At 39.1% G+C, this 26,106-nt stretch overlaps 1 protein-coding gene across 2 annotated transcripts in view; it reads left to right on the forward strand.

The window, feature by feature from the left end:
* Positions 1 to 26,106, forward strand: part of LOC124359386 (sestrin homolog) — a 209,442-nt gene that overhangs the window by 159,151 nt on the left and 24,185 nt on the right. Inside the window, exon 1 of one of the 2 annotated variants that reach the window (XM_046812081.1) lies at positions 23,351 to 23,656. The exons of the other annotated variant lie outside the window; for it this stretch is intronic. Within the exon in view, the coding sequence (XP_046668037.1) occupies positions 23,633 to 23,656 (24 nt within the window). The 5' untranslated portion in view covers positions 23,351 to 23,632. Of the gene's footprint in view, positions 1 to 23,350; positions 23,657 to 26,106 lie in introns of those variants that run through there. 2 annotated transcript variants of the gene reach the window in all.

Consider the following 26,106-nt stretch of genomic DNA (forward strand, 5'->3'; position numbering starts at 1 on the left):
ACAACTTCTCCATGTTATCCATGTCTTCGGTGCGCTTGTTCTGTGTAGTAACACGGGTGATACTCGCTCCAATCACCTTGAATCTTCAGGCATATGGGGTTTTGACATACAACTTCTCCATGTATATCCTAGTACGCTTGTTCTGTGTAGTACAACCATATTGGGGTTTTGACGTACAACTTCTCTATGACTTCGCTGCGCTTTTTCTGTGTAGTAACACGGTTGATACTCGCTCCAATCACCTTGAATCCTCAGTTATATGGGGGTTTTGACGTACAACTTCTCCATGTTATCCATGACTTCGGTGCGCTTGTTCTGTGAAGTAACACGGGTGATACTCGCTCCAATCACCTTGAATCCTCAGGCATATGGGGTTTTGACATACAACTTCTCCATGTTATCCATGTCTTCGGTGCGCTTGTTCTGTGTAGTAACACGGTTGATACTCGCTCCAATCACCTTGAATCTTCAGGCATATGGGGTTTTGACATACAACTTCTCCATGTTATCCATGACTTCGGTGCGCTTGTTCTGTGTAGTAACACGGGTGATACTCGCTCCAATCACCTTGAATCCTCAGTTATATGGGGGTTTTGACGTACAACTTCTCCATGTTATCCATGTCTTCGGTGCGCTTGTTCTGTGTAGTAACACGGGTGATACTCGCTCCAATCACCTTGAATCTTCAGGCATATGGGGTTTTGACATACAACTTCTCCATGTTATCCATGACTTCGGTGCGCTTGTTCTGTGTAGTAACACGGGTGATACTCGCTCCAATCACCTTGAATCCTCAGTTATATAGGGGTTTTGACGTACAACTTCTCCATGTTATCCATGTCTTCGGTGCGCTTGTTCTGTGTAGTAACACGGTTGATACTCGCTCCAATCACCTTGAATCTTCAGGCATATGGGGTTTTTGACATACAACTTCTCCATGTTATCCATGACTTCGGTGCGCTTGTTCTGTGAAGTAACACGGGTGATACTCGCTCCAATCACCTTGAATCCTCAGTTATATAGGGGTTTTGACGTACAACTTCTCCATGTCATCCATGTCTTCGGTGCGCTTGTTCTGTGTAGTAACACGGGTGATACTCGCTCCAATCACCTTGAATCTTCAGGCATATGGGGTTTTTGACATACAACTTCTCCATGTTATCCATGACTTTCGGTGCGCTTGTTCTGTGTAAGTAACACGGGTGATACTCGCTCCAATCACCTTGAATCCTCAGTTATAAGGGTTTTGACGTACAACTTCTCCCTGTCATTAACTTGTTTTGTGTAGTAACACGGGTGATACTCGCTCCAATCACCTTGAATCTTCAGGCATCATGGGATTGACATACAAACTTCTCCATGTTAGCCATGACTTTAGTACGCTTGTTCTGTGTAGTACAACCATATTGGGGTTTTGACGTACAACTTCTCTATGTCTTCGGTGTGCTTGTTCTGTGTAGTAACACGGTTGATACTCGCTCCAATCACCTTGAATCCTCAGTTATAGGGTTTTGACGTACAACTTCTCCGTGTTATCCATGACTTCGGTGCGCTTCTTCTGTGAAGTAACACGGGTGATACTCGCTCCAATCACATTGAATCCACAAGTATAGGATTTATGACGTACAAAATTTCCACATTATTCACGACATTGGTACGCTTGTTCTGTTGTAGTAACACGGGTGGTACTCGCTCCAATCACCTTGAATCCTCAGTTATATGGGGGTTTTGACGTACAACTTCTCTATGTCTTCGGTGTGCTTGTTCTGTGTAGTAACACGGTTGATACTCGCTCCAATCACCTTGAATTCTCAGTTTACATTGGGGTTTTGACGTACAACCTCTCCATGTCATATTCGGTGCGCTTGTTCTGTGTAGTAACATGGGTGATACTCGCTCCAATCACATTGAATCCACAGGTATAGGATTTATGACGTACAAAACTTCCACATTATTCACGACATTGGTACGCTTGTTCTGTGTAGTAACACGGGTGATACTCGCTCCAATCACCTTGAATCCTCAGTTATATGGGGGTTTTGACGTACAATTTCTCTATGTCTTCGGTGTGCTTGTTATGTGTAGTAACACGGTTGATACTCGCTCCAATCACCTTGAATCCTCAGTTACATGGGGGTTTTGGCGTACAACTTCTCCATGTCATCCATGTCTTCGGTGCGCTTGTTCTGTGTAGTAACACGGGTGATTCTCGCTCCCATCACCTTGAATCCTCAGTTATATGGGGGTTTTGACGTACAACTTCTCCATGTCATCCATGTCTTCGGTGCGCTTGTTCTGTGAAGTAACACGGGTGATACTCGCTCCAATCAGCTTGAATCTTCAGGCATATGGGGTTTTTACGTACAACTTCTCCATGTTATCCATGACTTCGGTGCGCTTGTTCTGTGAAGTAACACGGGTGATACTCGCTCCAATCACATTGAATTCTCAGGTGTAGAATTTATGACGCACAAAATTTCCACGGTATTCACGACATTGGTACGCTTGTTCTGTGAAGTAATAAGGTTTATATTCGCACCAATCACCTTGAATCCTCAGGCATATGGGTTTATGGCGTACAACTTTTTTACCATGTTATCCATTAATGTAACATGTAGGTCCACCTATGTAACATTCTCGATGCTAAATATCCTAAAACCAAATTGCCATTTATTTTTACAATGGGAACAACAAATATAACCCAGGTACTGGATAAAGCGTTTTCGGCCAAGCCATTTTTTCCACAACGGAAAGATCTTATTCATCAATAATTGTCAATGCAAATCATACAGTTCTTGGCTTTTAAAATCGAAGTTGAAACATTTTCGTGTGAAACAATATATAAAAACTATACTAAAAATAATTAGCGTAAGCTTGCGACATTGAAAATGTACTTCACTCACAGAGATAAAACTCTTGATCCCATCCACCTTCCTTCCTACAAAGATTTAAAAAGTTCATGTTACAATTTTCTTGATAAATATTTCTAAATGAACACCGCCGTCGCTGTCACATATATTGAGTATGAAGCAAATGTCACCAACTAAGCGGGAGTAAGTTTTCGATGTGGTATAAATAGTGAGATGGTCTTATTACAGACGCCTCGCCTGTGGAGGCCTTGGCCGTGTGATTTCCTCGTGAGGCTTCCAAGTGCGCGCATAGCAGCCATCGGTAAACAACACAATGTAACGTCATACGTTCTATGAGCGAGTTCCCGTTTTAAACGGGACTTCGTAATCGATGTGGTATAAATAGTGTGATTGCTCTACTGTCAAGCTCTTGGCCATGTAACGCCCTCTTGCGCCTTCCAACTGCGTGCATAACATCGCCTCATGTTGGAACATTTGGTACCTTTCTAGGATCTGTGTCATGGAAAGTAACAAAACTGTGTTCGCCTTAGATTTTTAAGAGATTTTTTTCAGTTAATTGATTATAATTTTCGTATTGCATAATATTTCGGGATGACTACAAAAATCAAAGGTTTAACAGAGTCAATTAAAAGCTTTACTTCAACGAAAAGCTTTTAAGATGTGAATTCCGAAGAGTTGTGAGAAGATGTTTTCTAAGTTTGGGTTTTAGGTCTACTCTGCGTCTACATTCTCTGCTTCTCCACGCACGCACTGCAGAGATTACACATTAATTACCATTAGGATTACCCATTGCTCGGAATGTCTCCTCTCTCACATTACATTTTAATATTTGGAACCGCCCGCTCCCTCCACCCCAAAAAATATCCCGTTTTGGGGAAATGGCAAAGTTGTAACATTGACTAAACAGTTTACTTATATTTCCCAGAAAGGTGTCCCTAGTCTCATCCCTCCATTTTTATCCGTCAAAAACAGAGTGTATCCATGCATACTTTTAACTCACACTGTATAAATAAATACTTTCCTAGTTTACTCTGAATACACTATGTAATTATGGAAGAGTTAAAATGGTTTGTCAAGTGGTATTCCTCACTATCAAATGTCCCTTGACCTGTCTCTCCTCAAAATAAAGAAAACTTTTCGGCTTGTTCGATGTCATGATACAAGTTACAAGTTATCACGATACAACTAAAACCAAGTAGAGTGATTATATGCTCTGCATGTAATTTTGCCTGATAACGTATATTGTCTGGTGTGCCTCAATATCGTAACTGTGCTGTCTCTCTCATTAAGAAAACACAAACGGAAGATAATTAGCCTAAGCGTTTCCGAGGCCATAAATGGCTGACCCGCCTCCAATCTCCGGACCGGTTTGTAGCCGAGATTGCGTGATTTGTTTTCCTGCTGGAGAACCGCCTGGAGCTCAGCTTTCCAGAACCTGCTGTACCTCTCATGCCCGCTCATCCGTGGTGTAACGATTGTTTCATATATATGTAAGTGAAGTTCTGTCGTGATCAACAATTACAATATGAAATCATTGCATGAATAAACGTCTTCCAAGTTTTCATTCATTCGACTAGATAAAATATTGTTTTGGACAATGTAAAGTGGTTTTATAATGTATTATAAAATAATATAATATTAAATTATATAATAATAATAATAATATATATATTATTATATTAATATTATATTATTTATTTATTTGTTTTTTTTTATATATAATGGATGTTGTCTGTATCTACTATATTATTCATGTCCAATTCCAATTGCGAAACCCCAACCTATCTATATATATAAAAATGAATGTTTGTATGTTTGTCCTTTATGGAATCGTGAACTATTGGACCGATCATGATGAAAATTTGTACGTATATGTATTTTTCCACGGAGAAGGTTTATAAGCTATGCCCATCCCTTTCCCGATTCAGGATTCCGCCCCACTGGTTACAGAAATACCCATAAGAAATGCATTGCAGCAAACATATGTTAACGTCTTTTCAAATTTTTAATCAGCTGTTCTTTGTAAACATATATTACACTTATAGTTTTAAAGCATAGAGTAAGCTTAAGAGAAACGACAAAGTTTGTTTAAACTGTTTTTGCAATCACTGTTAAACATAGACTTTACTATCCAGATAATACAATTCAAATTTGACGTAAAAATTCACCTTTAACTGCAATATTTATTTAATATAAACCATGCTCATGCTTGATCAGAAGAGTAATGCAGATATCATAATTACTATCTTACGTTGGCTACAAATATAAAGAATGTTATAAAATCAACCTTAGTTGTTTTTTTTTGACAGAAGTATGGTTCTCAAAACTCCGTGTGTACATATTCTCTCGATCGAGACAACAAAGCAAGCTCAATCGTGGCATCGGAGATATAACTAATTTAATCTAAAATTTATTATAGTAAAAAAAAAAATTTACTAAGTAATATAAGGACTTCGGTTCTTAAGATTTGCGTGCGAAGCCGTGGGTAACAGCTAGATAGAGGCAGGAATATGGTACATACCTTCATAATACGCCCAAGAGGCTCACGATGGAACGACTATCAATTATCTCAGCAATGTTTAGAATGTGATAGAAAAAGAATAAGTGAATATAGTGTACTGTTTTCAACGGGAAATTGCGTGCGAAGCCGCGGGCAACTTTTGCAAAAAATTATTGAAATGCGCAGCAAAGCGCGCCGGGCCCGCTAGTTACGTTATAAAACAAACCACAATTTTAAAACTTAAGTTTCTGGTTCATAATGACGGGTTTTATTGTAACGTTTACCCGTCAACTTCAGATAAAAAAAAGACTTTTGTATTAGTTTCTTTGAATTTAATTGTGGACGTATATTTTACTATTAAAACTAACTAATGGTGATAGTTTTTACAGTGATGCATTGATTATCAAAATTTGTAGACGTTGGGAATTTACAAATAATAATTATATTATTTACTTTACGTAAATTTTCAGGAGTTAATTATTGAAATTTATAGTGTATTATATATTTGTTTGTAATTAATTTTCCGACTAATATTTTATAAATCCCTTCTGAACTTACTGAATCTACTTGGTATGCGACGATGTTGAATAAAAACAAATACGTTAATCACATTGTAGACAATAAACAGCTGTAACTTAAGTGAGTCACTGATAACAGCTGTCAAGGTCATGCAGTGATCAAGGTCGCTGATTTTGCCGATAGTCGTTCTATTCCGAAGGTAGTATTTGTTCTATACACATGATTTCAATTGACTAAGTAATTTACTGCAAGCGATGAAATATTATAAGGAATCAAATTTGGTCTTCTCAGGTGTTAAGTCAACGTTTCCTTTCCTTCTATGTTACGCAACAAAATATAATAAAACAAAATAACGACTAATAATAACTAGCTCCATGATTGCTATATTATTTATAACTTAGTATAGGTTTTATTGAATCGTATGACTAACGATCATATGGTACGTGGTGAACCCATAGCTCGGACTTATTGCATCATAGTCCTGACTTATTGCATCTGGTCCAATTCAGGACTCCATCATCAACCCGATCCAGCGTCCTGATCGTCAGACAAAACACCACCGCACTAACTAACTATACAGAAGGTTTTACTGAAATTGTTGACTTTTGCCACAACAGTGAAGCGGTGCTCAATACAAAAATCTCGAGACATTTTTGTTGAGGATACATTATTTTGTGGCTTCAATTAATTTGTATATTTGTAATCCCTTCAGTTATTTTGTTTTCGTGCTCTGCTTTATTTATCATTATTTAATTGCATTCGTTGTTTTTATTGTTTGTTCTACTTATTATTATTATTTGTTTCATATCGATTATTCACTGTTAAAATGGCATCTGCATTATTAATTAATGGTTAGGATTCTTTTGCATGTTACACCCTATCATAATTTGTTTTATATATTTACTTACTTTTCTAATTAATTTATTCAAACTGTAAAAATGGAGATTACTTTTGGAGTGTGAATTAAAATAAAATAACCTATTCCAATATTCTCGGAATATTTAATTACGATTGGAATGTTTGAATAAGAAAACAAAGCATTAGCTCGTAACATATCAAACATAACAGTATTTTTCTCGTTTAGTTCCATACAGTTACAAAAATTAAATGCAATTGTTTGATAACATTCAAATTTAATTTAAATTTATTTCTTGGCGTATATTACTAGTATTACTAACTTTCTTCTCAACCCTTAGTGTGAGTTTAAGTCAATGTCTGATTTGACGAATTCTACAAGATTGTTTTTAATATCATGCATTAGGTTACATCCTGAATTTGTAACAAATCTTAAGGGAAATAATACATTGTTGGACACTTTCATAATGCATGAACTGAATCTTTAACGTATTTAGAGCGAATTCTACGGATGAAGTAAATTTTAATTAAACTTATCCAGAAATCATGCCAACAGAGATCATCAATAAATAACATTTCACATACTATACGTCCACCGATGACTTAATACTCGTGGAAACCAAAAGATGAAGTCCATCATGTGTGTTTTAGGTTGAATTTTATCGTGTTTGAGTTGAATTCTTCAAGGATTTAATTATGAGAGCAGGCAAAACCCAAGAGGTACCATGACCATGATCCGATCATTTTTATGAGTTATAAATACGTCCTCCGAACCGATTTCCCTCATTATTCTAGTTGATGTTTTCCTGTACTGAGCTACGTACGAGAAGACAAGGTCTGTTCCGAGTTAGCGAAAAATAACAGGAGGTCCCGGAAGCGCGCCCCTCCCAAAACTCGGAGCAAAAAAAAAAAAAAAAAAACAATCACATGCCACTAGTGAGAGACAAAGAGAGACAAGAATTCGAGGTAAATGATATATAATTAATGAGGTGGCAACATTTTCATGCAAAATACAATTACTGACAGCACCACGGTGCACCGCGTAACTTAATAACTAAATAACAACAATCAATAGAATTCCAATAAAGACAATAACATAATAAATAGAAACAATAACATAATAAATAAAAAATATAATATACTAAATAAACATAATTTCAGGTACGGCAGTAGCAAAATTTTAACTGGTAATTTTTATGAACTGAGGGGAGGGAAAAGGTTGTAGAATTTCTAGGCCCACTATTTTTAAAAAAATAATGTGGTTTCAAGTTGGTAGCCGAAAATTAAAAAAAAAATATTTAAAGCCAATTTTCGAAGGAGGCGGGGCTTAGTTGCCTCCACGAATCCGAATTAAAGATGAAATCCTCCCCTTCAGTTCATGTAAAACTAAACTAAATAATACTGGCTAATATACTGGCCCTCCTCCAGATCTAACATCTGGCAGCGCTCCCTGCACCCCAGTCCTCGCAAGTACAGTATAAGAAGTAAAAAAAAAACATTTTTAATCCAACCTTGTTCCAGAAGAAATGAATGGGAGCACTACACTCCGGTTGGATGCCGGTCCAATAGCGCTGGCAGGGCGCGGGCATTCAATTTTTCAGTTGTTCGGGCAGACTCGCCGCACCAGTCCCGCTTGACGGCACTCACGGGGACCCTATTAAATCCCAACATAACCAGTAGATATTTAGAAAAATTGTATTGTAACCTGAGAAATAATAATAACTTAATTATGTTTGCCACAAGGTATATATACATTTTTTTTTAAATTTAACAATTAAAAATAACGATCTGTAACTAACAGTACCTTTTAAGTATTGAAAACTGTTTCCTAAAAATAACTCAAGACACCAAGTATTTTAAGATACACTACTTGGTGACAAGATTAAATATTACATAGGCTAGAAACAGCCATACTAAATGATTAAGCGTGATGACATTCACTTGTAACTATAATTCGCTGGATTTTAATCATTCTATTATAATATTATAATAATTTACAATTTTATTATTAAATATTAATTGTAAGGTAGGCCTAATAATAATATATAATTTACAAATAATAATAACCGTACATTATTTCCCAAATAACAATAATTAAATTATAATCTGTTCACGCTACTCTAAGGCAAATAATTAATTAAGCAATAAAAAGAAAATCATTAATGTTGCCACCCAATTTTGCACGCAACACAAAAACTCGAGGTAACAGAATTTGCAAAGTCTGTACCGTCTCGCTTACACTAAATAAAACAAAGTGTGTACACGGAAATAATTTCCGTTCGCCGAACGATCAGTTAGAAAGCACTAGAGCAAAAATAAAAAATAAACTTAACTAGCATAGTAAATAAATTAACAAATTTAGAACGTACGAAAGACAGGAACGAACACTTAGCGACACGAACACGTACACGAGGAACACAAGTTACAAAATAGTATATATAAATTACTTATAAATAATCTACGATAAAATATGTCTGGGTGGGAGAGAAAAACCGCCAACTAAATAAGTAAAGAGGAGTGAAAAAAGACAATTACCTGCCGAAAGTCGGTGAATTAGCCAGCCATGGTGAACGGGACGAGCAGTGAACAGACAGAAACGCAGTAGCTTCTCCGAACGTGTCTGACCGCTCCGAACAGTAGCCGGTGCCGGTGAACAGCTGGTCGGTAAACTAGTCAAGGTCAACCAGCTGACCTCAACCAATCAGTCCAACCAGGCAGAAAATCAATACTCTGACGGAGTGACTCCCCCCACCGACTGACAAGAGTGGCCGAGGTGGGAAAAATAATAGACAAAAATAAATTGTCCAAACTGAGCCCCGGCTCAACCTCCCCCACTAAAAAGGGTGCAACCCCAAACAAAACCTCTCCCCACTGAAAGAAGAACCAACAAGCTCTGGCACAGGAAACGGGAAGTCGAGAACCCTAACAGGAAACGAAGTCCTGAGCAGGAGGCAGACAAAACACGATCCTCCTAAAAATTTTGAGAGGCGCCTCTCTTGGAGAAAGAAGAAAACAGAAAGAGAGTAAAACGACACCACAGGGAAAACCAGGGGTGATCAGTCCCCGGACACCCCCCGCAGCCGCACCAGTATCCAGAGCATGATCAGAGGTATCACCACGGAAGGCCTTCAGATGAGAAACGTGGGCCTTCCGCCACAACCTCCCCGATACGGGATCAACCAACTCAGCAGTAACTGGGGAGAGAAAACGAAGAATCCGGTGAGGACCTGTCCACCGATAGCAAAGTTTGGCTGCCCGTTTATTCACGGCCGAACTGACCGGATGGGCCTTACAAAAGACAAGATCCCCCACCTGGAAGGGGTTAGCAATACGTCCCTTATTGAATTTTTCTCCTCACCCTTTCCCTAGACTGTAGGAGCTTAACCCTGACTTCTTCCCAAGTGTCACTCACATTGGGAGTACCAGGTACTGGTAGAAGACTATCCAGACTCCAGAGATTAGACAAGGGATCAGAAGGAGGACGACTAAACATGACCTGAAAAGGCGTGGAATCATGACTCTCGTGAAGAGCAGAATTGAAGGCTAACTGAAGCCAGCTTCAGGTTTTCATCCCAGGTAGTTTGTTTCTCAGCGTGATAAGCGATGAGGGCGGCTCTGAGATTGCGGTTGAACCGCTCAGCATGAGAAGGCTGGGGGTAGTAAGGAGATGTCGTAAACATGTTTGATTCCATGCCCAAAACAGAAGCGATGAAATTCTCTCGACACGAATTGTGTGCCATTGTCTGAGACAAAGGTGGCGGGCACTCCAAAATTTTGTAGAAGGCGGGACTTGAGTGCCTTGACGGTGAGCGACGCCGTAGCACTCCTAAGAGGAATCAACCAGCAAAACTTAGAGAAAGCATCCACAGCTACAAGCAGGGAGGTGTTCCCTGACTTGCTACGGGGAAAGGGTCCCACATAGTCAATGAACACCTTTTCAAGAGGCCGCTCCGCCACCTCGGAGGAAAGAAGTCCTAATTTGGTATTTTGTGCTGGTTTACTGACCGAGCAAAGATGACAAAGCTCGTACTCTACCAGCCAATGTCTCTGTCCATACTCTTCCAGATAAACTTATCTCTGATTTTTTAGCGATGGTCTTGTGGATCCCTAAATGACCGCCCACGGGAGAAACACGAAAATAGGAAAAGACCATCGGTATGAGGGCACTCGGCAGAACAATCTTGGGACCACCTCCGCGTCGGGCACGACAGCAGAGGACACCCTTGGACAAGAAGTAAGGAGAGTGGGCTTCTCCCTCCCGGAGCTCACCAATGATGTTTGACAACTCGGGGTCTTGAAGTTGGTGAGAGCCAAAACTCTCAAAGGCAGCAGGGAAATCCAACATCACAGTCCCACACAACGGTGCTTGAGAATCAACAGGATCGCTGGGTAGATGATACATTCTAGAAAGAGCATCGGCGACGACGTTTTGTGTGCCGCGAATGTGCTGCACCCTGAATTTAAAGGCCGCAATTTTTACAACCCAGCGACCAATCTTCCCGAGTTGTCGAGGATGGGCCAATAGCCAGGAAAGAGCCTGATTGTCAGTTTCCAGCAGAAATTCGGAATGCTCTAGGAACCTCCGAAACTTATCCATGCCGAAAACGACTGCCAGACACTCCAGCTCATAAATAGAAGATTTCTTTTCCTGTAGGGTCAAAGTCCTAGATGCAAAAGCTATAGGTTGCCGAGCGCCGTCGAATTCTTGAGAAAGCACAGCTCCTACAGCACAGGATGAGGAGTCAGTCTGCAAGATGAAGGGCCTACTAAAGTCCGGTGCACAGGAGGTTGGGTAATTGCCTCCTTAAGCAGTTGAAAAGCTCGTTCCTGATCTTCATCCCAAACGAACTTTGCGTCTTTCCTTCTTAAAGCGTTCAGAGGGGCGGGCCACCTCGGCAAAGTCAGGAATAAACCTACGGTAGAAAATTAACCATGCCGATGAATCTGGCAACACCCCTTGGCATCCTTCGGAGGAGGGAAATCCCGAATGCCTTGGGTCCTGGCAGGGTCTATAGATACACCCCTAGACGACACGAGGTGACCGAGAAACGATATTTCAGACTGGGCGTAAGACACCTTCTCCGGATTGACTGTAAGGCCAGCCCTACCCAACCTAAACCAATACCTCCTCAAGATGTTTAACGTGTTCCGTGAAAGACTCACTGTAGACCAGAAGGTCATCAAGATAATTAAAGACATACCTGAACTTCACATCGTGGAAGATTGAGTCAAGCAACCTAGTTAACGTTTGGGCCCCCCACAGCTAGCCCCATCGGCACAGATCGGTACTGATACAAATTCCACGGAACACAGAAGGCCGTGAGAGGACGTGATTCCTTCTTCAATGGAATCTGATGATAGGCTTGGTTCCAAATCAAATATAGTAAAAAATTTGGCCTTACCGAACCAATCAAAAGCAGAATGGAGATCGGGGAGAGGCACTGAGTCTATTTCAATCTTGGCATTAAGTTTTCTTAGGTCGACCACCATACGATTTTTTTCCATTCGGCTTTGGAACCAAGAACGCTGGACTGGCATTACGATGAGTTTGAGAGGGCTCAATAAACTCCTTGATCCAAGAGATCCTTGATGATACCACGCATAACCTCCATCTTTGGAGGAGCCAACTTGTATGGGTGGGAGCGTACTGGCTGAGTGTCAGTCAGACGAATTTCATATTCAATAAGATGGGTAGAACCGAGCTTGGGTGTGAGGACATCCGGAAATCTTGAGCAAAGCTCACGGAGAACCCCATCTTGCTCCTCATCCAAGTGACCGAACGGGTCCTCAGGGGCAGAACCTTCCTCCACACTCCACCTCACCAACCTGCGGTGTCGATTTGAAATTATCGGAAAAGGGGACTGACACTCGCCGATTGAATTTGAAATAAGACTGGCCCGCCTGAAGATCCAGCACCAAACCAGTCTTTTGAATAAAATCCGCCCCCAAAATACAATCCATACTCAGGTCCTGGGCCACAAGGAAACTCCACACCCATGAAAAAACATTCAACCTTAAACTTGATTGAAGCCTTCCTTGAAATTGGAAGAGGGGAATTAGAAGCAGTCCAGCAAGTTAAAGAAGACTCCTCGGTGTGCTTCACCAAACCTAACCTTGGAAATTGCTTCAAAAAAACGGGAAGGAGATGAGGCTACAGGCTGACCCGGAATCAACTAGGGCCTTATGCACTGAGTCTCCACTAAGATATTGATATAAGGGCACACCGAAGATGCTGTCCTAAGCCGTAGGTTTCCCTTTTCTGCTAGGCTCATAGTGTCCAAACTATTAATCAAATTTTTCGCACAGGTACTATTTTTTTGAAATTTTTTCTTAGACCTCGGGGGAACTTCAGATAAAACCCCCCTTCGATCTAGTTTTTTGGACCAGTGCGATATCTCCTAGGACACTCCCGACGAGTATGACCTCGTTCACCACAGGCATAGCAGATGGGTAGACGAAGCCCACCTGAGTGGTGTGGCCCATCCACGGGATTCTGTACGGCCGTGACAGCCCTGGAGGGGCTGGATGGAAACGATGATTGTTCCTCTCCGCCCTCTGCCGTGTCAGCAAACTGCACGCTGCGCGAAGCAATGCACAAACGGTCCAGTTCAGAAAAGGTGGAAGGGCGACCAGCAAAAACTAGAACGGGACCTCTCTTCAGGATTGAGACCCTCAATGATGGTGGTGACCACAATACTTTCGGGGATATTGAGCCTTAATACCCTATCTGTGTCCCTCACCTCGGCCACAAACTTTGCCAAACTCTCTCCGTGGCCCTGAGGCCTAAAGAATTTCTCCACACGGAGACGTTCCCTCAACGGACCAGGAACAAAGAAATCCAATGCCTCCCTATGAAAATCATCCAGGGTACCACCCCTCTGGAGAACTCGAACCAGACAGTCACCCAAAGGTGGCCTACAAAACGGAGAGATGACATGCAGGAAGCTCGCTCCCTGAAGACCAGGCAAGTCATGCAGTCGCAGGATCTCAGATAGAAACCGCAGCAAAGCTTCAGTATCCAGACCATCCACCGTAGGTAGTCGCTGCAGCAACGGGGTAAGTGGGTTTGGGAGCTTGTGATACTGAACAAAGGATCCCGTCATCACAGCTCCCAGTCCTCCAGATTCCAGCAGGCAGGGTCCCGTCCACACCAGACACCCCCGACGCCACGCCCACATCAAAGTCTGCAACAACTGACCCAGGGATCCGGCATTCACCCTTAACAGCCGCAGCAGAGTCAACCGCAGACAAGGTTTTTCAGGAGCCTTTGCTCCCTCGTCCCTCTCGAGTACAGTCAGCAGGCTGTCCACCAAGGTGATGCGTTCCTCCAACCACTCCCTATCACCAGAACTGGTAAGCTTGGATCTAAGTAGCGACAGCCTCATATGTAGATGGGTAAGCCGGGACAAAATACCTAGCCCTCTCTCGGCCAGTGGGTGGCGACTCCAACCAGTCCTCCTGACTATATTTTCAAAAGTCTCCAACTTAGCCTCCAAAATAGGCCTCTGCTTCTGGAACGCCAAATCCCTAGGCCAGGTAGTGTCCAGGTCCATATTATCCCGCAGTTGCTTCCGCATGGACTCGCAGTCGGAACCCGGAGTAAGCCCACGAGCCAACAACTCAAAATGGAGATCCCTCCTTCAACAAGTATTCAGGCACCAGAGAGACAGGCATGATAAATAAATAAATGACACAGACTAACAAGTAACACACACTGACTCGAAGTCAACGACTAACAAAGCAAACAACTAAGGCGACAAGTAAATAACGCAGTGAAACAACACTCTCAGCAGGGTCCCCAGAATTCCTGCCGTCCACGAAACACGGCAGCGAAACCAAAATACCGCAACAAAACACTACGCCGTACCAGAACAAAACCAGAAAAAAAAACACACGATGACAATGTATAACAAAAACACACAAAGTAACAATAATCAGGAAATAAATAGGTTCACACACTTCCTGTCGATCGGCAAAAAAAAAAAAACACAGCGAGACGGCACAGGCGCAGGAAGTCACGATCCAACAAATCCAAACTCATCCCTCTCACCACCAGTGGCAAAACAAAAAACCCCGGGCCCGCAGAGGGTAAAAACACGAAACCACGATCTGCTACCAGTTTGTTCCGAGTTAGTGAAAAATAACAGGAGGTCTCGGAAGCGCGCCCCTCCCAAACTCGGAGCAAAGCATAAAAAACAATCACATGCCACTAGTGGGAGAGAGACAAAGAGAGACAAGAATTCGAGTAAATGATATATAATTAATGAGGTGGCAACATTTTCATGCAAAATACAATTACTGCAGCACCACGGTGCACCGCGTAACTTAATAACTAAATAACAACAATCAATTAGAATTCCAATAAAGACAATAACATAATAAATAGAAACAATAACATAATAAATAAAAAATATAATATACTAAATAACATAATAATCAGGTACGGCAGTAGCAAAATTTTAACTGGTAATTTTTATGAACTGAGGGGAGGGAAAAGGTTGTAGAATTTTCTAGGCCCACTATTTTTAAAAAATAATGTGGTTTCAAGTTGGTAGCCGAAAATTAAAAAAAAAAATATTTAAAGCCAATTTTCGAAGGAGGCGGGGCTTAGTTGCCTCCACGAATCCGAATTAAAGATGAAATCCTCCCCTTCAGTTCATGTAACTAAACTAAATAATACTGGCTAATATACTGGCCCTCCTCCAGATCTAACATCTGGCAGCGCTCCCTGCACCCCAGTCCTCGCAAGTTCAGTATAAGAAGTAAAAAAAACATTTTTAATCCAACCTTGTTCCAGAAGAAATGAATGGGAGCACTACACTCCGGTTGGATGCCGGTCCAATAGCGCTGGCAGGGCGCGGGCATTCAATTTTTCAGTTGTTCGGGCAGACTCGCCGCACCAGTCCCGCTGACGGCACTCACGGGGACCCTATTAAATCCCAACATAACCAGTAGATATTTAGAAAAATTGTATTGTAACCTGAGAAAATATAATAACTTAATTATGTTTGCCACAAGGTATATATACATTTTTTTTTAAATTTAACAATTAAAAATAACGATCTGTAACTAACAGTACCTTTTAAGTATTGAAAACTGTTTCCTAAAAATAACTCAAGACACCAAGTATTTTAAGATACACTACTTGGTGACAAGATTAAAATATTACATAGGCTAGAACAGCCATACTAAATGATTAAGCGTGATGACATTCACTTGTAACTATAATTCGCTGGATTTTAATCATTCTATTATAATATTATAATAATTTACATTTTATTATTAAATATTAATTGTAAGGTAGGCCTAATAATAATATATAATTTACAAATAATAATAACCGTACATTATTTCCCAAATAACAATAATTAAATTATAATCTGTTCACGCTACTCTAAGGCAAATAATTAATTAAGCAATAAAAAAGAAAATCATTAATGTTGCCACCCAATTTTGCACGCAACACAAAACTCGAGGTAACAGAATTTGCAAAGTCTGTACCGTCTCGCTTACACTAAATAAAACAAAGTGTGTACACGGAAATAATTTCCGTTCGCCGAACGGATCAGTTAGAAAGCACTAGAGCAAAAAATAAAATAAACTTAACTAGCATAGTAAATAAATTAACAAATTTAGAACGTACGAAAGACAGGAACGAACACTTAGCGACACGAACACGTACACGAGGAACACAAGTTACAAAAATCTATATATATAAAAAATGAACGTTTGTATGTTTGTCCTTTATGGAATCGTGAACTATTGGACCGATCATGATGAAAATTTGTACGTATATGTATTTTTCCACGGAGAAGGTTTATAAGCTATGCCCATCCCTTTCCCGATTCAGGATTCCGCCCCACTGGTTACAGAAATACCCATAAGAAATGCATTGCAGCAAACATATGTTAACGTCCTTTTCAAAATTTTTAATCAGCTGTTCTTTGTTAAACATATATTACACTTATAGTTTTAAAGCATAGAGTAAGCTTAAGAGAAACGACAAATTTTGTTTAAAACTGTTTTTGCAATCACTGTTAAACATAGACTTTACTATCCAGATAATACAATTCAAATTTGACGTAAAAATTCACCTTTAACTGCAATATTTATTTAATATAAACCATGCTCATGCTTGATCAGAAGAGTAATGCAGATATCATAATTACTATCTTACGTTGGCTACAAATATAAAGAATGTTATTAAAATCAACCTTAGTTGTTTTTTTTGACAGAAGTATGGTTCTCAAAACTCCGTGTGTACATATTCTCTCGATCGAGACAACAAAGCAAGCTCAATCGTGGCATCGGAGATAACTAATTTAATCTAAAATTTATTATAGTAAAAAAAAAAATTTACTAAGTAATATAAGGACTTCGGTTCTTAAGATTTGCGTGCGAAGCCGTGGGTAACAGCTAGATAGAGGCAGGAATATGGTACATACCTTCATAATACGCCCCAAGAGGCTCACGATGGAACGACTATCAATTATCTCAGCAATGTTTAGAATGTGATAGAAAAAGAATAAGTGAATATAGTGTACTGTTTTCAACGGGAAATTGCGTGCGAAGCCGCGGGCAACTTTTGCAAAAAATTATTGAAATGCGCAGCAAAGCGCGCCGGGCCCGCTAGTAGTATATATAAATTACTTATAACTAATCTACGATAAAATAATGTCTGGGTGGGAGAGAAAAACCGCCAACTAAATAAGTAAAGAGAGTGAAAAAGACAATTACCTGCCGAAAGTCGGTGAATTAGCCAGCCATGGTGAACGGGACGAGCAGTGAACAGACAGAAACGCAGTAGCTTCTCCCGAACGTGTCTGACCGCTCCGAACAGTAGCCGGTGCCGGTGCCGGTGCCGGTGAACAGCTGGGTCGGTAAACTAGTCAAGGTAACCAGCTGACCTCAACCAATCAGTCCAACCAGGCAGAAAATCAATACTCTGACGGAGTGACTCCCCCACCGACTGACAAGAGTGGCCGAGGTGGGAAAAATAATAGACAAAAATAAATTGTCCAAACTGAGCCCCGGCTCAGGTCAAGGAGAAAAAGAATAGTATTCGCTAATATAATACAAATATTTAAAATCATATACATTCCTACTTTTCCTTTACTTACGTTAAAACGTAACGTACTTTCTGGATTTTAACCACTTCACCGATTAGGCAAACGTAACTGAGGATGAGATTGAATGGACCAATTAGTAAAAGTTGTACCTCAGAAACCTCATCTGAGGGTCGAGGTCACATTCTCTAGGATGACCTCAGCGCGTTATCTCTGTCAACAGTTTTACGCTATTAAGCTGGCTTAGGTAGCTGTTATCTTGCTCTATGTTGAGTCTCGTTGTGTTACAAGATGATAGGGGCGTTACAGAATGTCAGGACTGTACATTTTGAGTGATACTGTAACACCAAAAAGGAAATCTCCATATACAAAAGACAAATAAATCTTCTTTTGGTTGTAAAGTGATTGGTAGAGTTATTGTATATCATAAACAATTTCTACATAATCTCCAGGAATATATAAGTTTTACTGGCATCTAACATATTTAGGGATTTCATGCCATTTCTCGGTAAACAATGACAAGGAACACCAAATGATCGCAAGGTAATCTATCTGCAGTGATACAATGTAATCAATAACACTACATTTCGAGATCTGCAATCTGATCTCTTCGTCAGGTAAATGCATGATTACAATCTAGGTTAAAGTAAACAAAATATACCAGAGCGTTGTGAAACGCAAATGTCAAGAACCACATCAGACATTTCGTGTGTCTTTTCCATGTACAATAACTCTAAAATATGCACTTAATAAAATCTAAACGCTAATTATTAAAACTGAACTACAACGCATTGGTATATTTGTTTTACTTTCCTTCGCAATCCTTCCATCGTCAAAAACAAACTTCAAAAAAAGAAGTAATCTATCTATTTCAAAATGGAGCAATAGGAGATAATTAAAATAATAATTAAAATTGTTATTATTTTAATGGCATAAACCTTTAACATAACTTCCATGCGAAGAGGTAGAAAGGACAAAAAAAACAGCTGCTGATAAAAATATGATATTCTTTGACTTTTAGGAAGTAACGTGTTCAATTGTTTATGATACGTTGTATTGTTTTTAGTTATATGTTTTCAGAAACTTTTTTGGGGAAATTATTCTTAATAAAAAGTTCTAATTCCCTCTCCGATAATCTCTGATGTACATGCTGTAAAAATACATGCTCTTATGGCTACAGTGGTCGGTTTGGTACTTCATTGATACATATTCACATTTAACTTCCCTTTTTAGAAATCATGTAGCTTTTTTAGTGTCATCCCTTGTAATTTATCACTATAAACCTTTATCATCATTTTCCAAATTAGCAGTAATCATACATTTCAAATAGCTCGACTTTTTTCGTGGGTTGTCCAAAGTTAATTTGTTGTACATTACTTTCTCCTTTCGGCAAGAAATCTAAAATTAGATCTAAATAAAAATAACTCCTTTGAAAATATGTTATGTGTTCCTTTCTCTATCTGCCCAATATGTAAGACTGTGGCGCACCCAGAAACCTTCTATGGGGTGTCCGGAACACCAAGGTGTCGGGGGTATGAAAACTCTCCAAATTAGCAAGGGAGAGAGGCCCTCCATCGGGAAATTTTGGAAATATTATCAGATCAGACTTTATACAGTTTACAGCACAACCACTCTACCAGCAATCATCAGAAAAGTTATACAGGGGGATAAATACAATCTTCTCCAACAAATACAGTTTATATGAAGTGTATTTAACTGAAATATTGAACAAAATAGTTAAATTTTAATCACTAACAAGACCAAAGCTAAATCTTGATGTCTACTCTCGGATCAGAAAGTATAGATATTCGAGATTGTAACTTGACCACAAACTATTCACTAATAGAGCTACAATAACGTATTATACTAAAATTGTACTGTTATTTTTCTGCTTCGACATAAAAACTATTTACTAACTATAACTTCCAGTTTTTATATCGATAACAACGAAAGCATACAGATTTCCGGTGCTTTTCAGCCAAACTGAAGCTTAAAAATTCATATTTCGGTAACTTTTTATCCGATCAAGGCCAAATGTTTTACAACATAGATACAATTGTACTGTAATTGGGTATATAATTTTATAATAGTATGAAAATAATGTTGTTATTAAACCATCTTAACTTTTATTTTTGACCGGGTGGTACACAAATTTGAGATTGGTCATACTATTGAGCTCTTAGTTATTTATCTTGAACGTGTAATTTTGTAAACCGCAATTAAAAACGTTTTTAACACAGATTAAATTGAACAGGTTTTTTAAATATACCGTAAGTGGCAACTGCTCGTTTTAATGGCAAATCGTCACACTGCCATAGCGATGTTACCTCGTAGTGACAACGAACACTGACAAACTAACACAGTACAGAATTGCTCAGAGCTCGGCAATTCATTTACTACTGTGACAACTGGTCACTACGGAACTACTGTAGTAGACTAACAGGAACATGTACCTGTACTGTTTCATCAGTACTCTGTAACCTATGATTCTCAATCAATTCGAATACATTTAGCACTCGGTTACTGAAAGTTCCGGATACAAGTAGAGGCCACAAGAAATAGTAAGAACTAACCTCACTTTTGTAGTTGCTGCGTGGCGTTGAAATTCAAATATTTCGAGTTTTGAACTGAATCTAATTATCATATGTGCAATGCCGTGTATATCGTAAATCAAAATTGAAGGGGAGAAAACGTTGGTGTGTCAGTATTATATGCTGGGGATCTGGTTACAATATCACAGTAAGTAGAAACTGAGACTATTCACAATCACTAATGATAAAAATGAAATTCAGAATATATACAGTTATACCTTGACACACTATCACCATTAAATCCTGGGGTGGCTAGAGCGTAGAATGCTCCCCACGATTTGTTGTACTGTACATTGGCAATTGTGTCACTATCACCATCAAATCTTGGGGCGGCAAGAGCGTAGAATGCTCCCCACGATTTGTTGTACTATACGTTGACCATTGTGTCACTATCGCTATCAAATCTTGGGGTGGCGAGAGCGTAGAATGCTCCACACGATTTGTTGTACTGTACGTTGACCATTGTGTCACTGTCGCTATCAAATCGTGAGGTGGCGAGACCGACAAATGTTCCTCTTGATGTATTGTACTGTACATTGACCATTGAGTCACTGTCGCTATCAAATTTTGAGGTGGCGAGACCGACAAATGTTCCTCTTGATGTATTGTACTGTACATTGACCATTGTGTCACTGTCGCTATCAAATCGTGAGGTGGCGAGACCGACAAATGTTCCTCTTGATGTATTGTACTGTACGTTGACCATTGTGTCACTGTCGCTATCAAATCGTGAGGTGGCGAGACCGACAAATGTTCCTCTTGATGTATTGTACTGTACATTGACCATTGTGTCACTGCGCTATCAAATTTTGAGGTGGCGAGACCGACAAATGTTCCTCTTGATGTATTGTACTGTACATTGACCATTGTGTCACTGTCGCTATCAAATCTTGGTGTGGCGAGAGGGACAAATGTTCTCCTCGACGTATTGTACTGTACGTTGACCATTGTGTCACTATCGCTATCAAATCTTGGGATGGCGAGAGCGACAAATGTTCCCCTCGATGTATTGTACTGTACGTTGACCATTGTGTCACTATCGCTATCAAATCTTGGGATGGCGAGAGCGACAAATGTTCCCCTCGACGTATTGTACTGTACGTTGACCATTGTGTCACTATCGCTATCAAATCTTGGGATGGCGAGAGCGACAAATGTTCCCCTCGATGTATTGTACTGTACGTTGACCATTGTGTCACTATCGCTATCAAATCTTGGGATGGCGAGAGCGACAAATGTTCCCCTCGATGTATTGTACTGTACATTGACCATTGAGTCACTGTCGCTATCAAATCTTGGTGTGGCGAGAGGGACAAATGTTCCCCTCGACGTATTGTACTGTACGTTGACCATTGTGTCACTATCGCTATCAGATCTTGGGGTGGCGAGAGCGACAAATGTTCCCCTCGACGTATTGTACTGTACGTTGACCATTGTGTCACTATCGCTATCAAATCTTGGGGGGTGGCGAGAGCGACAAATGTTCCCCTCGATGTATTGTACTGTACGTTGACCATTGTGTCACTATCGCTATCAAATCTTAAGGTGGCGAGAGCGACAAAAGTTCCCCTCGATGTATGGTACTGTGTACATTGACCATTGTGTGATTGTCGCTATCAAATCTTGAGGTGGCGAGAGCGATGTATATTTCCCTCGATCTGTCGTACTGTACGTTTAACATTGTGTTACTATTTCCAACAAATTTTGGGGTAGCGAGAGCGACGAATGTTCCCCTCGATCTCTTGTATTGAACGTTGGAAATTGTGTTACTATCTCTATGACATCATTCAAGCCTTGTTTACACATCTGTGGCGTGATGATATCTGATACTTCCCCTCCCCTCAATCTCGCCGCAGTCTTTGTCTTTTTGTCCGGGCTTTGTTTGTGTGACACGTAGTTGTCCGTTTAATCTCTTTTGAACTGCAATCCTTTCTCTCTAGTTTTTCCTCTGGGCAGCGGATGGAACCGTTGCTGTTTTTTTCCTCACATATATTCTTGTTTCTCTGCGTTGCAATGTTTCTTGATGTTACAGGTGTCATACACAGATAACGATTGTGTAGTTGTTGTTTTTCCCTGTTCACATTTTTAACCCTGAGTTTTGTATTTTATGTAAGTTACAATAAATTTGAAAATAATATTCCTCGTACACTGTTATCCACATCATTACCATTTTTGGTTGTACACTAAAGATTGATTGATTTTCCTGTACCTAAACAGCGCATAATAGACTACCTTGCTAGTACGGAATTGCTTACTACAGGCAATAATAAGCAATATGGAATAGAAATTTTGAGTAAAATATACTCAACAAAAATGAGCAAGACATACAATTTGAAATAGCTCATTTTTGCTGAAGTTGTAACTAGGTAAAAGCATTGTTACTCATAACTATAATTCTCTTGGCTCGATAAATATTGCTAAACTAAAAGAATACAGATATTCTGCAAATAGAAAAAGTTAAATTGGGAAGTTATTACATCAGCTAGAGAAGCCGTAGAAGCAAATATTGATATAAAGTCTGTACTGTATCAGTACTAGGACATTCGATTTTCTTAAATCATTGATTATTTGAGCTGTATACTTTACAGTCATGTCAAATTAAGCAATTATTATTCTACAAATATCATTGTTGATTTATGGTCACAGCTTCTTTTTCTTTTGACAAGATAACGCTATTGATCAATAGTCCCCACAAACCGAAGTGTCAGGAAGTGTGTGCACTGTCCACTGTCCGCTGTCAGTGTTGCAGGGCTGAGCAATCAGTGCGACAGCCACACTCGAGTCCAAGTGTCAACGTGCAATACGAACACGGTGTGCTGTGAGGAATACAGAGTAAACACAAACACGATCTGTTGCCAAGAGACGTCAGTCAGGTGATGCAACCGAAGCCAATGGGAGGCGAGCCCCCTCCACTCACCCCCCGCCAGAACATATGATCGCGCCCTACTGCCGCTGTCGCTCTACCGGTACCAGTACTCGGTAGTCAGTACCAGTTCGAAGCTTGGATCAGTGGGTTCAGGAGTTCGACGTGCGGTCTCTCTAGTCGTGTTTCATGTTTTACAGGACGTTCGGTTCTATAATTGTGGATTTCGGCTTTAGGTAGTAGAGATAGTGAGTGAGGCGAGTGTAGGTGTGTATTAGTGGCTGGTGAACATAGACGGCTCCACCATTCCCATCGCTAGCGCCAAACCCCCGGACAGCGAAACGTCCGGTGCAGCTACCCCCGAGGACATGGGGCACCAAGGGAACTTTAATGTGAGTGAAATACAATATACTGTTTAGCTACAATAGGGCCTTGAGGTACGCCAAACCGGTTATCTAAAAGAAATGGCTGGACAAAAATTTAAATTTACAACCTACCCAGTTGAAATTTCAAAACCTCAAATACGGTATCTCGAATATTCTCGAATCCAACCTATATATGGGTTTAGGATTCCATTAATTATGCATTGCATTATTTTCCTTCCGTAGTGAAAATGTTGTGCTCTGTTCCATCATTTATTTACTAGTTTGTGTTTCACATTGCTGTTATTTATTTTGTTAAGAAATTAAGATCTTCATAAGTCGATGTTACTTAACGTGGAATTTAAAACAGATGATTCAGTGATGTTGCATCATTATAATGATACCCACATTTTCATTTTTATGAGAGAACCTTCATTTCTCACAGGTAGATGCTAAGGTTAGAGAAGATATCTTAATAGTCTAATAAATGTTAAGAGAACAAATCAATGTAAGGAGCTTTTGAAATAAATCCTCTGTAATCTATTGGAGGTTCTCTGAGGTTCCATAAGAGGATGCAAATTTTTTGACAGCACATAGAGATTATGCTATTGGTAGAGTCAAATTTCGAATCGACAACAATTTTAGCTGTCATATAAAGTGTGTGGAAATCTTTTCATAAAATACATTTTGCAATTTTCAGATTATTACTCATTAAAAAATAAATTTAATGTTTGTGTTTTGTGATAAGATAGGTAGTTAAATTTTGTTTAGCAGACAAATAGTTTTATCATATTTAAGTGAAGATTTTGAATTCTATTTTAAACTTATAAACTTATTTTAAACTTGTTCTCTAGTGATCTTTATTACACTGATTTTTGCATAAATAGGCCTACATATTAATGAACTGTAAATTTAGTTCCTATCAGAATTATAGCCATTAAATAAATAATTGTTTCTATTTTTAACAAGTGTTTTTATTTTTTATTTGCAAATATTTAATTTCTGAAAAACGAACCAGGTATAACAATAACATTATACTCAAAAAGGTGTTGCAAACGAATGAAAGAACAGGATTATTTGAAATAAACATTTAATTGGTATATATTTTTAAGTTGATTATTTATAAACTCCTTTCAATAATATTAATGTCACAATAAAGTCAGTTTTTGATTTTCCCTCTTTCCACCATTTGGGCATGTGTATAAGTGTCTCTATTATATACTGAACCATATTATTTAATGATCAATGCTACATCTTGCAAATGTAGCGACTTTGAAAAGATTTTCAATGTAGCTATGAGTAATTTTCTCTTATTTCATACCACTATCTAGAGTTACCCACTTTTTATAAGTAACGTCCTATAATACCTATTTCATTATTAATTCACTACCACTTCGACATTTTTACACGCATTCTTATAACAGTGCTGAGAACGTGGATTGTACATATGTTGGTCAGGCAAGAATGATAAGGTTACAAAGAGGTTGCATCATCCAGGACACAATTTGGTATTTTATTGATTTTCTGGTGCAATGTGTAGAAACACGCACGCAATTTATGTGCTCAACTTTTTCCAGCAAGGAACTTTTTACTAAGCCTTCAACCTTAGAAAAACTAATTTGCCCTGTTGAGAAATTTTCTTTAAAAAAGTGATAAATTTCTTTTAATGTAGCTAAAACTAGTCTCTTTTGTACTTGTACCTTTCCATATTTATTTTGACATGTCTTTTTAACTGGCATAATCCTACTAACGTCATCAGAATTGTAAAAATCTGTCTCTGATTCATCAATACCATTGTACTTTTCAGGAATACTTTCCTGTCTGTGTAATTGAGTACACTCTTTTCAAGAATTACGAAAGGTAATACTGAAAAGATATGATTCTGCAATGCTAAATTCATGCATACACTAGCTACACTGTTATAATAATTATTATTATTGAAACTTTATCTCAAATTTAATCTAAAATTGGTTCAGAATTCAACTAAAAATGTGTCCGCATGTAAATCTAGAAGTATTAACCAAAGTAAATGTAGCCTACAACATTGACTGGTTAATGGAGATAATTTCACACCTAATTGATTGCGGAACACAGTACTTACTCCATATACACATCAATGGCTGTTCTCACCAAACCGGTGTGTACTTGGTAGCAACTTTTTTTACTAACAACCCATTCTGAAGTTTCGCATATATGTAATCTTTTATAGTTTATGAATAACATATATTTCAATCAAATTAAAGGGGACGTATTTTACGTTTTTTAACAACAGTTTTGGGAGAATTAAAAACCTCTAAATGTACTAAACATAGTCATGTGATGTGTCAAATTAGAGAACATGTCAACTGGAAAAGGATAATGCCTTTTAGGATTGTTGAAGTTTTTAGTTTTAATAGTTTTGTAACTGCGTTGTTTAGAAAAAACTGTAACATGACCAGCAAATGCTTTTTGTGGACTTTTAACAGCATGTCACTTAAAAA

This window comes from Homalodisca vitripennis, chromosome 4, assembly GCF_021130785.1.
Source record: "Homalodisca vitripennis isolate AUS2020 chromosome 4, UT_GWSS_2.1, whole genome shotgun sequence".
Classification (NCBI taxonomy): domain Eukaryota; kingdom Metazoa; phylum Arthropoda; class Insecta; order Hemiptera; family Cicadellidae; genus Homalodisca; species Homalodisca vitripennis.